Source organism: Odontesthes bonariensis, chromosome 13 (genome assembly GCF_027942865.1).
Source record: "Odontesthes bonariensis isolate fOdoBon6 chromosome 13, fOdoBon6.hap1, whole genome shotgun sequence".
NCBI classification, from domain to species: Eukaryota; Metazoa; Chordata; class Actinopteri; order Atheriniformes; family Atherinopsidae; genus Odontesthes; species Odontesthes bonariensis.
This window is the reverse complement of record NC_134518.1, coordinates 33,483,562-33,501,220: the sequence shown is the minus strand read 5'-3', so window position 1 is coordinate 33,501,220 and position 17,659 is coordinate 33,483,562. Positions and strand designations below refer to the sequence as shown.

Genomic DNA, 17,659 nt, shown 5'->3' with positions numbered 1-17,659 from the left:
TTAATGTAAGATAAATTTAGTTATTTCACAACATAAATATCAGATTCTGCCATTATTTGCTGAATATCAGCTCATATATCACAACATCCTCAACATTTGTTGTATTCTGACTTTTTTGCTTTCCATGAATTTGAATAATTTGTCCCCTCAATTTATTTAATTGTAACATACTCGTACACAGAAAGCATTATTCAATAAAAAAAAACAGGATTTCGGGGACATGTGGGTAACACTAACAGCTAAACATGGCTGTTTTTTTGTTTTTTTTTACAGTGTGCTCTCCTTTGTGTCACGCTGACACACTTAAAAAGTTCCTCTGCTTCAATTTGTGCCAATCAGACTTTGGAAAGAAGGGGAAAATGTGTTCTTTCTCCACGGTGATCCGGCTTCAAAGTGGGGCCCGTGTGTGCTGAGGAGGGTGGCGGCGGGGTGATAAGTGTCGGGGATGTTGTAAATTTGAATACAATGACATAAACTAAAGCTGGTTGTCATGCTTGGCGGTTCTGCTCTGGCGGGCCTTTCCTTTCTGTTTAAAGCTTCTCGACACAGTTCCGGATTTACCAAATCCTCTGAAGACGAAACGAACCCTGTCGTTTCATTGTGTGAGCGCTGCCCTCAGACACCACCCCCCCTACCTTTACCTCCCCCATCCATCCTCCCACCCGGTCTCCCATCCCTCTCTCAATAAGAGATCGGGGCCAACAGGCAGAAGTTGGTTTGCAGTTTGAGCTTTTAAGCATTTGGGGATTGGTTTCAATTTAATGCCCCAACGTGAAGAAGAAGAAAGAATCAATTTGAAGCAGCTCGGTCTCCAGAGCTACCTGGATGAGTGAGCAGCGGAGATGACGGAGAAAGAGGGGATACAGACGAAAGACCTCAGAGAAATAATAATTACCTTTTAAGACAAACACATCTGGAAAAACAGGCTTAATTAGTGCAGACTCCGATTTATTCAATTGATCTTTAAAATTCATCTCCACATGGGAGAAAGTGCGAAGTGAAAATATTCAGTTATTCACAAATGCCAAAGAAAATGGCTTAAAAACATATCTGCAGAGGAAATGTTCGGTGTACTTTAAATAAGTAAAAACAATTAAAGTTAAAATAATAAAAAATACAACAAAAAAACTTGCTTGTAGGGATGCATCAGTATTCATTAAAGTGTTACGATACTACAGAACCGATACCAGCTTAATTTAAGGGAAAGGTTTGGTGAGCCTGTTTAAAAACAACATGTGCACTAAGAGTAGTTTTATATATATGTATATATATATATATATATATATATATACATATGTACATGCAGTTGTATTTGGGTTGAATATGCTTTTTTTTTTTTTTTTTTTCCCTTGTCCTGTACAGCATTATGGCAGCAGAATTGTAATCTGAATACCGTTTATGCTAAACGCATTTGCTATGCCAAGAGAAGCTTTATGAATGTAAAGCTCCCCTTGACGCCCATCAACTCCTCATTTTGATTTATTTATTTTTGTTACAATATTTAACATGATATGATAATAGTGCCGAACCGGACCGGGGGACAGAGAGAGAGAGGGAGAGCGAAGAAGAGAAAAGAAGAACAGAAACATGAAGAGACAAACATAAAAAACAATGAAAAATCCGACAACCAGCTGCTCCACCTGTAAAAACAAAACTGAAGACGATTCACGGCTTCTGTGGGGAATCCAACCTTAGAAGCACCAGGAGCACCTGTAAGCAGACAAGCAGAGAACAAACACACAAACAAACAAAAAAAAACACACAAGCAGCAGCAATCTCATATGATACACAGGTGACCTTAAACCACAGGACAGCACAACAACTGCTTAGTGAGCTGCTTAATGAATGTGAGTGTGAGTGTGTGTGTGTGTGTGTGTGCATGAACATGCAATACACGTAGATGGTCCCACATAATAACCATGCTTAAATATCAGTGTATAGTGGCACAATCCCCCCCCGCCAGCAATCAGAAGCAGGCCGAGAGGGCCCCCAGACCCAGGCCACCAACAGCCCCTAAGGAGCACAGAACCCGGGAAGCCCACCATAGGGACAACCACGCATCCCCCAGAAGACAGCAGAGGAAGCTCCCGGAACCGGCCCCCGCGAGCCCGAGCGCCACCAAAACCCCCCGGCAGGGGCCCCCCCCAACACCCGAGAGGGCCAGGCGCCCCCAGACAGCCAACCGCAGTGGGCCAGCGCCTGCCCCAGGTGGGTGAGGCCCCGAGCAGCGGGCAGAAGCAATGCCCCCCCCCCCCCATCAGGAACAGCACAAGCAGGCCAGAGGACAGCAGGACCCAGACCCAGTCACCCCATAAATCATATAAGAGAAAAAAAAAAACACATCCACAAACACTCGCACAGCACATGCATCCATCCCCCACCTCCGCTGGAGTGTGGCGTAGCGGGCACATCCGGGGGCCAGCAGCCCCCCAGCCACCACAGACCCCGAACCAGCAGGACAACTCCTCCTCCTTGCCCCCACGCCACAATATGCTTAAAGAAAATAAAATGTGTTTAATAATAAGAACTGAAATCGCCTTGATTAGTACTCATATCGGTACTAAAAGGTAAGTACTCGTAGGATTAAAATGTGGTATCGGTGCCTCCCTTTTTGATTGTAAAGACAACGGATGAATTTACATGAAATGCAACAATAAGTTGGTTGTTCTGTTATCACCTGGGCAGTAATTTGAATATTATCAGCCAGTTAAATGAAACATCCTGCTTTACTGTTCCCAAATATATCTGCTGAGTTCTCCTCAGTGTAATGAAACTGCACCGTTTTAACAGCTCCGCAGTGACGGTAGCAAGTCTTAATGCATTTTATTGTGTTTTAATGCCAAAGCATGATGTTTTCTGTGCATTAACTATGTCATTTCATTTAATCAACCACACTAATGACTTATGACCCGCTATCAGCATGTGTGTGAGACTTCTCTGATGAGACGTTGGCCTAAATGTTGTGAAGCTTTGCCCTGTGTGACCATACTCAATCTCAGCGGCGGGACGGGTTAGCTTTAGCATTAGCAGTCGTAGCAAACAAACAAAGAAACAGATGAAAAATGTCAGAACCAACGGTGGGAAATGAAGACGCAGACGAGGCCTCATACTGAAAGCATGTTTACCTTACAAAGAGTGAGAAACAGCAGCTACATTATGTGTCTTCTGTGTCAACCAAAACAAACGCACATTTCAGCAGAAACTCAACATCTAACTTGAGGAAACATGTAGCGCTAAGTTTCCTAAACTCGTTTTTCCCCCATGGATAGGTGAATGTTAGTTTTTTAGGTTACATATGGGTTACATATGTTTTAAACATTTCCTAAGTCTCTTTTATTTTTCATTGAAGTACTTGAATTTACCTGGATTATTTAAATTTAAGCTATTTTATAATTAATTAATTAATTTAAATTCATTTTATCAATTGGATGAACTCTAATTTGCCTAAAGATGATTATTTAGTATTTTTGTCTGTCTGATTGAATGCTTGTGTTCACAAATAAATCAGACGTTACTCAACATTTACTCAGTACTTGAGTCGTTTTTTACTCTTACTCAAGTAATTATTTTTTCTACGACTACTTTTTACTTTTACTTGAGTACAATTTTTGGCTACTCTTCCCACCTCTGGACATGTTAGAGCCAGATGAACCCACTGGGACTCTGAACAGTCTTCCAGAAGATATGAGACAGGCCTCAACTCTGACAATGTTTAAATCCAGGCTGAAAACAGTTCTATTTATGTGCAAATGACACCTGAAAGTGTTTTATCTGCTCTCTGTGCAGCTGTAAAGCACTTTGAATCGCCTTGTGTACGAATTGTGCCTCGCCTATTGTCCGATGCGTCGTATTTGTTCTCCCACTCATAAAGAACTCCAGCCGCATTTCAGCTATTTGATAAACGGAGGGGTGACGCATCCAAAAGTGAAAAAACATGGTGAGGATTTCAGAGAGGAGGGCCGTTTCTGAAGAGGCTGTTTGATGCAAAGGTTCCCAGCAGGACTCACTTTCACTCCGGAGGAGAGTTAACATGACAGCTGGCAGTAAATCTTCAAAGTGTTTTGTTTGTTCCTGCACAGATAAACACACAGAAATCTAAAAATACTTTTCAGTAGACCAATTATCACCTGGTGAGCTTTCAGGGGGGATAAGCTGCCTCCTGCCTTTAGTCGTCACCTGCGTGCAGAGCCGCCACCTTCCAGGTAACGAAGCTGCTGGAGCTTTTGGAGCCACGAAAACAAAAGCTTCTTGATTTGGAGGAAGGGCATCGCGGCTGTATATCTGCCAGCAATTAATATGGCAAGCGCTGCGTCTCTGGCCTCCATTCAGCACGACTCCATCAGCGAATGCATAAGCAGCGTAATGTCAACGGGGAGAATGCAAAGCGGTGCAGAAAATAAACCGAAGACAACACAAAGGAGAGGAGCTCAGAGGAAAAACAAGATGTTTTACACTGAGAAACTAATCATCCACAATGCTTTACACCTCACAGCCGAGATGATTAGTCGCTCCACAATCTCTGGAGGTGTTTCATGTTCAAAGACAAAGGAGCCGGCATCTTGTTCTCATCAGAGCTGCAAAGTAATCCTCACATTATAAAACATTAACCTGATTCTGGAGCAGCGGAGAAACGGTTGTTTTCTGACTGAAGGCGACGGCGTCACAATGAGCTCATTTGCAGGTCAAACTTGACTTCAGACGGTGGGTAGGTTTTTAAAGCTGATTGCCAGATGTTGTGACAACACATTAAAATCCATGAAAGTATGACACAAAAATTTAGAAAATTTTATTTTACGCTAATACGGAAGCCCAGAGCGGACGTGGTACGTATAAACTTTTTTATTTAGTGTTTTCTCGAGATAACGAGTTAATTTTCCGATGGTTTTCGAGATCACGAGATGAGCATCTTTTCTTGAATGCTCATGATCAGTTTCTTAGTGTTCTTAAAGCATTTCCAAGAATGGACTCGATCTGAAAATGTCAGATTTTGGAGAACCCGACATAGATCAACGCATCAGATTTTATGTCTGTCGAAGTCCAACAGCTGAAACTGCATTCAAAATGCGTTCAAAAGAGGAATACATTTGCATCACAAAATTGTTGTGCAGGAAAAAGTCAGACCTCACAATCGCTTGGTGCTATTCGTATCACTGCCTGCTGCCGCCTGCCGCGCCTTTTACAGTGTTTGCTGCCCGGAAGCACTTCGGTCTGTACGGTCTACACAGTCTACGGTTTACAAATGTATTACTCTTTTGAATGCATATTGTTTTGAGAAGCAAAACGCTTTATTTTTTAAATCCCAGCCAACTAGCCGGACTACCTTCATCAACGCCAAAACGAGGCTGGAACTCGGCTCACAGGACGCAGCAGGGGGTAAGAAAATGTTCATAAATAATATTGCTAATATGGGATGTCATACAGCTTCATGTCAAAAGAAGCGAACTATCCCTTTAACGTAGTCACCACCATTATTCTGCATGTAATAAAGAGCCTAAATGCTCAAAAATCTTGGAAATGGGAAAGATCCACAGAGCTGAATTAACAGTTAGCAACTTCAACAAGTCTATTAATGGGTACCAATCTCCAACCGACCATAACGCTCGTAGTAATGGATCCTGATTTAAGTCGTAAGTGCTTTCTGCTTGGTAACCGCCGATGGAAGCAGAGCCAAGATGGTGTCTCCCTGATTCTGCTGGCCGGGTCCTCCGGTTGGCTGTATATCATCGGTCAGTCAGCTATTTGAGGACCCCTCAGTGGTGTGGAGGCTTTCCCCTCCATCTCACCCTTCCCAAGGTGAGCAGCTTCAGGCTGGAGTTGTGAGACAGCACATCAAATGAAAGATGCTCAGAGGAGCAACTGGAGAGCTTTGATGTAGCAGCTAGTGAGGTAAACTGATTTCAGTTACAAGAATGACTGATCAATAATAACAAAAACCCCACCGACGGGCTAGATGAGGAAAAGAGATTATCATTTAGTGCGGAGCAGAGGATCGCCTTCAGAGGTGGGTAGAGTAGCCAAAAATTGTACTCAAGTAAAAGTACTGTTACTTCAGAATAATATGACTCAAGTAAAAGTAAAAAGTTGTCATCCAAATAATTACTTGAGTAAGAGTAAAAAAGTGCTCGGTGAAAAAACTACTCAAGTACTGAGTAACTGTTGAGTAACGTCTGATTTATTTGTTAACACAAGCATTCAATCAGACAGACAAAAATACTAAATAATCATCTTTAGGCACATTAGAGTTCATCCAATTGATAAAATAAATTTAAATTAATTAATTAATTATAAAATATCTTAAATTAAAATAATCCAGGTAAATTCAAGTAATTCAATGAAAAATAAAAGAGACTTAGGAAATGTTTAAAATATATGTAACCCATATGTAACCTAAAAAACAAACATTCACCTATCCATGGGGGGAAAAAACGAGTTTAGGAAACTTACCGCTACATGTTTCCTCAAGTTAGAGTTTCTGCTGAAATGTGCGTTTGTTTTGGTTGCCACAGAAGACACATAATGTAGCTGCTGTTTCTCACTCTTTGTAAGGTAAACATGCTTTCAGTATGAGGCCTCGTCTGCGTCTTCATTTCCCACCGTTGGTTCTGACATTTTTCATCTGTTTCTTTGTTTGTTTGCTACGACTGCTAATGCTAAAGCTAACCCGTCCCGCCGCTGAGATCGAGTATGGTCACGTGACCAGACTGCACGGCTGCGTCTGATTGGTGAAACACAGTCAGGTGGTAGAGCCTTTGGCGGAAGTCTCTCTCTCTGTCAGAATAAAACATTAAAATGAGGCGTACGAGGGGGATAAAAATAATGAGGCGTAGAATACCAAAGAGGTAAGAAGAAAAGTAACCAGCTCATTGTAGCCTAATGTAGCGGAGTAAGAGGACAGCTTCTGCTGCACACATCTACTCAAGGAAAAGTAAAAAGTATAGAGATTTAAAACTACTCCTAGAAGTATAATTATTTCCAAAAACTTACTCAAGTAAATATAACTCGTTACTACCCACCTCTGATCCCCTTGTTTGCTTTTAACTCTCAGACACGGCCGGTAAAGTCTGACGTGTACGAAGAAAACAACAACCTGGAGACGGTGGAAAGCAACGCCATGTTGCATTCTGCCGTTTCTCATGAATATTCTATAACTCACGCCTGACTTCCACATCTTTAACCAGACCTTATGACACGATTCCTCCGTGTGGTCGGCTTCTATAACCAGCCGTAGGCTACCCTGCATTCATCTGCATTCCTTTCCCGACTCTGGGTTGTTATTTTTCTGAATACATGTATTCTGTTAAAGGCCCGCCCCTCCCTGCTCTCTGAACTTCGGTATTCATAAGATCCGGGCTCCATCCTGGTCAACGATGCAAATTCTAAACTTCATGCATGAAGCTGAAGATGCAGCTCTGCATGCATTTATTTCTCGGCCTGCAGGCAGCTCCATTTTGGACAGAATTTCTGCTGGCAGATATGTATATAAATATATGTTTTATTATATACTTTAATATGGGTTTATATGCTTTCTTATGCAAATGCACCAACCCGAAACTAATTGTCCCGATACAAACTGTCCAGAACATTCTTCATCCAACAAGCAACAACAGAAGGACGCATTGACCTGAATGTATTCTTCCTTTGTGTAACATTCACACTTTAGGAAAATAACGTCACACGTGTAACTGCTTCTAACCTGCCGGAGGTGGAGTTGTTCAGGTGTAGCTAATCAGCCGTGTGTTTAGCTAGCAGCTGATATTTACTCCGGTGAAAACTCCAGAAATGGGACCAAGTCACACATGTGCAAGTCTCAAGTAATTTTTTCTTGGTCAAATCAAAGTCAAGCCACCTTATTATTGCAATTTTACCTGCAGAATCTGATCTTAATAAAGTTAAAAGACAAGATATAAGTAACTGTCCCCCACCCCGTATCATATCAAGCTAACGTTAGCTAACTACCGACTAGGCTAACAGGATAATATTAGCTAATTTGACAAGCACTTACTGGTCAGAATGGATCTTCAAATGACAAACAAAGTTCTAAGTTATGCTAGATGCTTAAACACTCAAGTCATTCAAGTCATCGTGTCTCAAGTCAATTGCCGAGAACTTCCAAGTCCGAGTCGAGTCTCAAATCTTTTATTTTATGTCAAGTCAAGTCACAAGTCATCAAAACAGCAACTCGAGTCGACTTGAGTCCAAGTCACAGTGACTTGAGTCCCCATCTCTGGAAAACTCAGTTCACATGGACGGTAACGGCAGATAACTTTGGTCCTGTCAAGGCAGGGTTTTGAGGATGAACTTGCAATTCAAAAGACCCTTTTTCCGATTTAGCTAGCCATCCATAAGGTTTGTCAAACTACGGGGCGTAACGGCCATATATATAGAACGCGCCCAAGTTAATCTTGGGTAAAAAAATTTGTGGCGTTTAGAGGAATTTTAGTTAACTAGTTATTAACGTTTTAATTTTGACGGCCGTAGTTAAAACATTACTTTGATAAAAGTGACAAATGGTGAGATTCTGCATCACCATAATTCCAGCATGGGTTAGGGTGGAGAGGCAGGACCCGACTGACATCCCTTTAGATGACTCAGTCAGTGGGGTCACATGGCACTGAAAGGATCGGATTATTGGCTAAATTACAATCAGACTGAGTTATTAAGTGCATGTAGATACCTTATGCTGACAAGAAATTGGATCGGATCGGATGAAGACTCCGAAATAACTCTGTTGAAAATCACATTAAACCTGCTTGTAGACGGTGAAGCACGTGGTGAATTAGACTTTGCGTTCTGCGCATGCCAGATCTGCGGAAAGTGAAGCAAAGCAGGAAGTGAGTCTCTAAAGGCCACACGGATGATGCCGAGATGACTTTTATGAGGCGAGCTTGAAACGCAATTAACTCGAGAAAAAAAGAGGGATAAAATCACCGCAGAGTAAATAAGGAAGGCAGAGAACGTCCCCTTTCACTTTACATTATCAGAAAGAAAGCGATGCTTTTACTATCTGATGGGGTCTGAGTGAAGGCGGCGAACAGAGCGAGACGCTTCTTGTTTGCTCTCCTGACAGCCGCGTCAACGCTCGCCACCGTGTTGAATCAGGCCTCGTGTTTGTTTCCCCAAGACTCGACTCGACTCGACTCCGCCACTGTCTGCTCAGTCCTGTGCACACAAGTCTGCCGGTGGGGGGGGGTCGTTATGAATGGCAAACGATGCCGGGAGAGCAAATTGCTGCTGGTGAGGGGAGGTCATCACGGAGCTCTTCTTCTGCCAGACGGGTGTAACGTAGCAGAAAGAAAGTGTGTTTCCAAACGATGTGATTTCTGGAGTGAAGGCCACGAAGAAGAGGCGTCCTCCCTGATCAGGAATAAAATCCCATCCATCCTCCACCTGCATCTCTTTCCCTCCGTCAGCTCTTCCTCACAGGCTGTGTTCCAAACCGCATACTTCTCCTACTACTCATACTGACTTTTTTTTAAGTTCCCGGATGCATACTAGATTCTCTGAAATGTCGGGTATGCATCATGAGGTTACTACTCATACTCAAACTACCCAAGATGCAACGTAACGTGACGTCGCCGATCGTCATTTCCTGTCAAACGGCAGTTTCAAGCTAGCTACAACGAGGGTAGGTTCACTTCCTGTTTTCAAAACAAAAGCCCCAATTGTATCGTAATGGCTTTCCCTGTGATAAAAGGCAACAGGTATTTTATTTTGTGAAAATAACCAGAAGTGCGTTAGCTCACTGCGGCTAGCTTTAGTAGCGACGAATTCGTGGGAACAAAATAGTAAATAGCCGGTATTTTGTCAGGTTTTCAACATGTTGGGGATCTAAACGACTACTTTCTCGCCTGAAAATGTTTCAAATGTTGCTAAAGTTTACAGAGTTTAGAGCTTAAGAGAAATCAGCTTCAGGCCGGCTGATTCCGGCACGGGCAGGAGCGAAATGCATTGTGGGTAAACACTCTGCATACTGTCTGATCGATGAGTATGTATGTATGCGGTTTCGAACACAGCCTCCATCTCTGGATTTGACCTCTTTTTGTCCCCATTTCTTTCTTTTTTAACCCCCTTCTTCTGCCTCCTTTCCTTCATTTCTCCCTCTTGCTCTTGTCTAAAATTGAGAACAGAACAGCTGGTAATTGAAGATCATTGTCTCTCCTCGGGCCCTCAGGATTTGCCGTGCCTCTTGCTGCAGCTCATCTGCAGGAGGCGATTTTTTTTTTTTCAGTCCATTTTTGGTTTTCTACCCCCCCCCCACACACACACACACTTCTCTCTTTCCACATAAACTCAACAAGCCCCTTTGGAAATTGGATTTTCATTTGAGATGGACCAGGAGCACCCTTCGTGTTTATGCCGCCTTCCTCCCATCAATTTTCCTCTCTTTTCTTTTCTTCACTTCGTCTCGGCCCATTCTCTCCTCCGACTCCTCCTGTGAATTATCTCTTTTCAGTCCATCTCGGACTGGAGCTCCATTTTCCCCCCTGATGGGTCTTAAAAAAAAAAAAGAAGAAACTGCAGTTCGGAGTGTGCAGTCATTCACCGGGGCGAGCACACTGGGAAGAGAAGAAGAAGCCGAGAAGATTCTGATCAAGCGATCAGTGTTCCAGATTTCCTGAAAGCACAGGATGATCTGACCTCACACGGCTGCGTTTCTTTGATAAAGTGACTTGTTTTTTGCTGACAAATGACAAGATAAACTGTTCGACTTTTAATCAACTGCCAAGACAAATACACCAGATTTCATCCGGTTTCATTTTCAGGTTCTGAGTTGTACGCTTTCCTCTTTCGAATGTAACGTATTTCCAAACATCATTTCTCTGACAGCTGGAGCCAAAACTTCTGCCTCGGCTGAGGTTCGGGATCTTCCTTTGGTAAAATGTCACCGTACCACTGGAATATGAGTTTAATTTAATAAGAAAAGTGTCTCAGACTTTCCCCCCTAAATTACAACAACTACAGTTAGAGTTTCAACGTTTGTATTTAATGAGCTTGGCTTCTCCTCTGTCAATGGAAAAGAATGTTGTTGATAGTTTTGATGCCACGTGACAATTTCTGAATGGGTTACTAATGACGAAATCAGATCAAACTTATTTATAAAGCACTTTTCATTCATTAAAATGTAGCACAAAGTGCTTTATATGTTTAAAAGCAGCTCCCACCCCAGCACACGCACATGCACACGCACACGCACACGCAGAGACACATACGCAGAGACGTCCCAGCCTGAGCCGATCACACTGGGGATATGGAATAAAAGCATAAATCTACAAAGGCTAACAACATAAATAAATAAAATAACAATAGGAAATAGCTAAAATGAAGTCTGCCGTAAAAAGAATGAAATAATAAAAAGGCTCAAATATAAATTGACTAAAATAATTTAAAAAAATGAATAAATATGACATTAGTGAAAAGCCTAATTAAATAGTTGTGTCTTGAGCCTGTTTTTAAAAATATCAACACTCTCTGCGGCTCTCAGGTCCCCCGGAAAGCTTTCCCACAGACGGGGGCCAAAGTGCTGAAAAGATGCCTCACCGTGAAGTTTGTGTTCTAGCTTTGGGGATTATTAAAAGGCCGGAGGATCTCAGGGTGCGCGAGGGTTCATATGAAGCAATTCTGAAAGATAAGAAGGTCCACGACATCCTAAGACATTTAAAAACCACAAAAATGACCTTAGAATCAATCCTAAAACGCACAGCGATTTTAATGTGTCCACTTTCTAGTTATAATAATACGATAAAGGGCCTCTTACCCATCAGCCACTGTGGCTGACGACATGTTTCCAGGATCTTTGCAAACAATCCTGTGAGAGCAGAGAAGAGTTTTTGGATTTTTCCGGCTCCGACTAACTCTCAGCTGAGTTTTTGCTCCAATTTGTCTCAATAAGCCGGAAACATCTGGGGTCGGAGTCGTTTCATTGAGCCTCTGTTCGCACACCCTCATCTATCAGTTTTAAATACGTTCCTCTTATTATCCAAAGCGGCCTTGTTCTAACGCGGCCCCGCAAACCCGCCGTGAAACCGTGAAACACTGGATCCTGAGCAGACCGGGCTCCCATCATCAGCCCGACTGGCAGTTTATGGCAGCATGAAATTAAAAGGACCTTGTTTTTATGGCGGCGGAACATCGCTCTCCGGCTCGTGAGCTCGTCTCTGAGCCGCGCGGCGTGGAGCAGCGTGCTCGGTGATGTCAGAGCGGGCCCGGCGGCGGCCATAATAAACACGGCGGTGGCAGCAGGGATATTGCAGGAATCAGCGATCCGAGCGCTGAAAAATTAGCTTGTCTCTCTCCTTCGCTGTTATTGATCACCTGACTTCCATATACATTTCCACATAATGGGCAGCGCTGACTTAATTAGTCAAAAGACAAGCTGGGTAATTACATGTCACTTTAACAATGTGTTTTATTGCCTACAAGCTCTGCTGGTACCAAGCGAGTCTAATAGTGAATTTAATGCAGAGTGGATAGAGAAGGCGGGGGGATAAACAGCAGGATGGGATTTTATTCTAAGAAAGGGAATTCAATACGGACGATTGTATCCTCTGTAACTTTACAGAACCAAAGTTTTACTCTCTGGGTTTAGTTGAGCAGTGAGAACTGTGGGCGTTGAGTCTTTAGGATTAAGTTCAAGTCCCCTGTCAGGCCTGCAAACATGTAATATTTTGACTTTATATGCATATATACAGCAGAGCAGCATCAAAATCCTTCCAAATCAAGCAGCTAAGTTTCTGACCCCGCGCGGTTTTTGACCCGGTTGAACCCGCTTCCAGCCTTCTTTCAGATTCCATCTTAAAGTCGGGTCAATGGCCGGGCCTAACAGGGGCTGGCAGGGAGGATATCTGAGCTCCTTGTTCTTCGTTCTCCAAACAGGCCCCTCAGGCCTGCCAGTTTGGGTCTCGTTACAGCTTAAAAGGAAGCGCGGCTGAGCCCTCTCTGCCTCCGGTTCGGCCCTCAGCCGAGCGTTTTGGCTGTTGTCAGAAACACTCGCGTCTTTAAACTCGTCCGTTTCTGCGACATCGTTATATTTACCGCTCCACATGCAGAGGACGTATTCAGCAGCATTGTCCCTTAGTGTTACTCTATCTGCAAAGTTTCAAGTGTATTTAGAAGGTCATGCATTGGAGTTAGAAAGCCTTAAAGTCCACCAAAAGAAGTTATTTTCTCCCTTGAAGGCTCCTGAATGTCCTGAAACTCACCGTGTCCCTTTTTAACACTGGTGAGTCCAGTGTGAGTGAGTTTAATCAGTGTTAAGTAGGGCTGGACGAGTTAACTCGTTAATTATTTAACCCCGAAAACATCTTTTAAAACCCATCTTTTCTCCCCGGCTTTCAGACCTGGGTGAGAAATTGTTTTTATCTCTTGCTGAATTGTTTTGTTAAATGTATCTGTTGAATTGTATTTTTATTTATGTATGTAAAGCACTTTGGTCAACCCAGGTTGTTGTAAGGTGCTATATAAATAAATGTGATCTTGACCTTGGCCTATAAATATTTTATCGCGCATTAACGCAGGTTTAAAAAAAAAAAAAGTGTTTAGATTTTTTATTTTGAGGCTTTTGTGCCTTTTATGGATAGGAAAGTTCAGAGAGACAGGAAGCAGGGGGCAGAGAGAGGGGGAACAACACGCAGCACAGGGCCATCAGATGCTCAACCCACTACGCCACGGACCAACCCTGTTTTATTATTTATTTTATTTAGTAAAACTCTGTTGCTCACAGGCTTTTATTTTGTAAAAGTCTGTTGCCGTCTGCTGTGGAACAGGAAAAGAAAGTAATCGGCGGATCCACCAAACATGGAGAAGGGTACGGAACTTTTACTCGGCCATTTTCATTTTAAAGTTCTTCCAGACGGCGGAGTCGACAGAACCAAAGTCATCTGTAAACACTGCCAAGTTGAATTGTCTTCTCAGCGTAGTAGTTCCAGTCTAAAATATCACTTAAAGGCAAAACACACAACTGATAGCAGCAAGTCATTCAAGGAAACAGACAGTGGAGCGAGGCTTCTACATTAAAACTACAGAAAGATGCTGATGTTAAAAGTGTGTTTGCACAACAAATGTTATGGCACTTTCATTCATATGGCAGCACATTTAAAATAAAACTAAATGCTAAAAGCTATACGCTACTTTTGGATTCATTTTGGGATTTTGCGTACAAATGCGATTAATCGTGATTAATCAGATTAAATATTTTAATCGTTGCCCAGCCCTGGTGTTAAACGACTGCAGTGGACACAGATTTTACTGAATATGATCATTTTCTCTCTGATTTTCTTCACAGAAACACGTGTTTACGAAGCGTAACGTCTCACACGGAGGCTTCGAAACTGAAAGCAAGAACTCAAAAAGACAAAATTGGATGCGACTGCGGCTCGTTTTCTTGTTGTTGTGAAGACGGCTGGGAGCTGATCCTGACCTCCTCAGAGAGCCGAGGTTCTCAGACGCTGTCGTCCAACACAGTGTAACGCCATCCCTTCATGTCCTGGCAGGTAGATGTAGAACTTTCATTTCGTATAAAACCTGTTTACACATACAACCTTTGCTGGAAAAACATATAAGCCATGTTTGCTTAATGCCTGTTGGCTGGTTCAGCAGCTGGGAATGCCTGCTTTGCCCTTCATGCTGTCTGAAACACATGCGCTCTATGAGAGAAATAATGAGGTCTGTGAGCACTGAAGCATGAAGACCCATCATATCAGCCCCCAAAAATAAAATTAGGAACCCCTAACTGAGCGTATTTTGGGAGCCACGATGATGAAATACAGCTCTCTGACTTTCTGTGGATCAGTCTGTACAAACGCAGGCTCGTTTTTTTTACCTGCCAAGCTGCAAAACTTTAGAGTGGAGTGGAGATCCTAAAGTTTCCAAACACTTCCAAAGCTCTTAAAAACATTGTGTAGGTCATGGTCACATTAGTCGGCAGAAAAGTGTCTCCAGCAGTTCCTCTTTTTAAACATTTATGGTCAAACCAACGGAGCCAAATGTACGGGTGCATTTTTAAAATGATTACTCATTATTTCACGCCCTGTCGTGAGATCAGGTTGGTTCTAATGAGGAGGATAAAGTGGAATACAAAATGAAAATGTCTAATATTTGATAGAAATGAGAGAGAAAACAGCTGCCTGAAGGCAGCTGGGATAGGCTCCAGCAACCATTGACCCCAAAGAGGATGAAGCGGGTATGAAATATGAATGAAGAAGCATCATTGACACATTCCACGTTGCCATGGCGACTTGTGTTACCAGTTTGGGGAACCCCTAACGTCCAGAAGTGACTCTCGGGGGAAGCTCCAGACCAAGAGTCGGTGTGTGAGGAGCTGGGATATCAAACAAACTTTGTCATTTGGGGCAGAATTCAGACCTCTCTAACAGTATCTGTTCAGCATCTCTGCTAATATCTGTTGCTTTATTTTTCTCCGTAAATCCCACAGAGCTGCTGTTGGAGCCACAATCAGAACCTTTAACACAGCGATTTCACACAGAAGCCTCGGCTCCTCCGCAGATTCACTTCCAGAGATTCAGATTGACATCTTAAATGTTTCCAGTTTGCTGACTGATGAATTACATCCTCGGGTTGAAACGAAGATGGAAGGCGGCGGAGGAGACCGCTCGATTGTGTTGGAGAACCTGAGGTCTGTAAAACTTAAAAGTATCAGACCTGAAGTGAACCGTGTGATAGCACCACTTCTGCCAAAACTCCAAACTCCAAACATACTGATTTATCTTTTCTTCATGCAAAACCATTATTCAGCACCAATTAACGGGAGGAAGACGAAGATGAAGATGAGGGACAAACCCCATCAAGCTCAGGTGCTTTCTCCTCCTCTGTGACAGGAGATGATGGGATTGCCCTTAATTTTCCTTTCCTTCCTCCACAACATGTCAGATCTGTATTTCTAGGGTGAGACCAAGAGGAATTAGGCATAAAAAAAAGACTCATTCCATATTCCAAAAGTCATTTTAGCATCAATTCCTTCTTTCTCTGAGCTTCACAGCCTGCAGCCAGAGACGGAGGGGTTTCAGAGACGTGGCCGCTGGCGTCTTCACCCTCCTCGGTCTCCATCTGACGAGCCGCTTCATTTATTCCAAGGATCAGCTGTCAGTCCTGTCAGTGTCAGGAAGTTTAAATGAGCTCTTCGACCTGGATGGCATTTTTTGGAGACGGATTAGACTCCATATTTTAACTACAGAGCCATCAGCGGGTCACAGCCGCAGCAGAGGGTAAAAACCACCAAAAACTTCCTTCTTTTCCCCTAATGCTGATGGAATAAATTGATTCTGTCTACATAAATTAGCATATATTAGGCCGGGTAAAGTGCAGTGAAGGTCATTGAAGGAAATTCTAAATTAACTGCACTCACATTTGTTTTTCTTTAAAATAGTCATTTAGAACAGTCGGATTCACAACTCTGAGAGTTACGTTTTCTGACTTTAGTCTTTTAATCATGCTTGATCAGAGGCTTGTTGACCTTTGTGACACCCAAACTCTAAATTGTCCTTTGCATTTAAGCCACGATGAACTTTTATTGGAGAGCTGAGGCACACTGCGTAAATGAGGGAAAAAAAACAGATAATGCACACATCAGATACAGTTCAGAAGGTAGCGTAAATGCTAACCGAATAGCATTAACCTAAGATATTCCTAGCAAAGATATACTGCTAGCATCCATCCATTTTTATATTTCAGATCTGCTAAACAGTCCATAAAAGTTGGGACAGTAAATCTTTTCCCACTTTGTAATGTTTCCATTCCTTCTCCCAACACTTCAAAGACATGTTCACAAGTCATTTTTTCCAAGTCCAAGTCAAGTCCCAAGTCTTTTAACCCAAGTCAAGTCTCAAGTCTTTGAGGACCAAAAACAAGTCAAGTCTTTTGATCCAAGTCCAAGTCAAGTCTCAAATGAAGAAACTGTAACCTATATTACATTTTAAATAAACACTCGAGCAGCTGAACGTGGATGAGAACAAGTCAACCTGGAATTTTATCAGGTGTCTCTGAAATTGTAAAAGTCGGCTATTTTAAAACAGCGATTAGATTAACGTTAAGCTAGACTTGGCTTAGCGATTAACTTGGTAACTGTTAACCTCGGCTACTTAACCAAAGTCCTTCCCAAATTTCACAGGCTGCTGCAGATGAATCAGCAACGCCGTGTAGTGAACAAAGAAGCTGTGATCTGCATTAAGTTTCCAACACTGTTCACCTGGATTAGCTTGCTAGCTGTCGCTACGCGCTAAATTTCCCTTTCACATTACAAACAGACTGACCTGTCCTTGTGCGTTTTCAGGTGTCTGATGAAGTTTAGCTAATGCACACACTTTGCAAGTGGCTGTTTGCTTGTTGGCTGTCTGCGTGAACACTTTATAACCAAATGTGACAACATATGGCACAGATGAGCTGCACGCTGCCATGGTTACAGTAGTTTAGATATCAGTGGCTGCACGCATGCGTGAGGCTGTGTCGCGCTCAGCCTGCCATCAGCCTGGAATGAATGAAATAAAGATCAGAAACAATAATTTCACGAAATGAAGATTGTTTACGAGTCCCAAACCTCGAGTCCAATTCAAATCTCAAGTTTTTTAAGGGAAAGTCTAAAGTCAAGTCTCGAGTCTTTGTTTGTGCGACTCTAGAATTATCGTCTTTGATCCACACATTTATGTCC

At 42.6% G+C, this 17,659-nt stretch overlaps 1 protein-coding gene across 1 annotated transcript in view; it reads left to right on the top strand.

The window, feature by feature from the left end:
* Positions 1-14,319, top strand: part of LOC142398028 (protocadherin-1-like) — a 433,391-nt gene extending 419,072 nt beyond the window's left edge. The window contains exon 5 of the mRNA XM_075481975.1: positions 14,282-14,319. Coding sequence (XP_075338090.1) covers positions 14,282-14,304 — 23 coding nt within the window. The 3' untranslated portion in view covers positions 14,305-14,319. The remainder of the gene's footprint in view (positions 1-14,281) is intronic.
* The last annotated feature ends 3,340 nt before the right edge of the window (positions 14,320-17,659 follow it).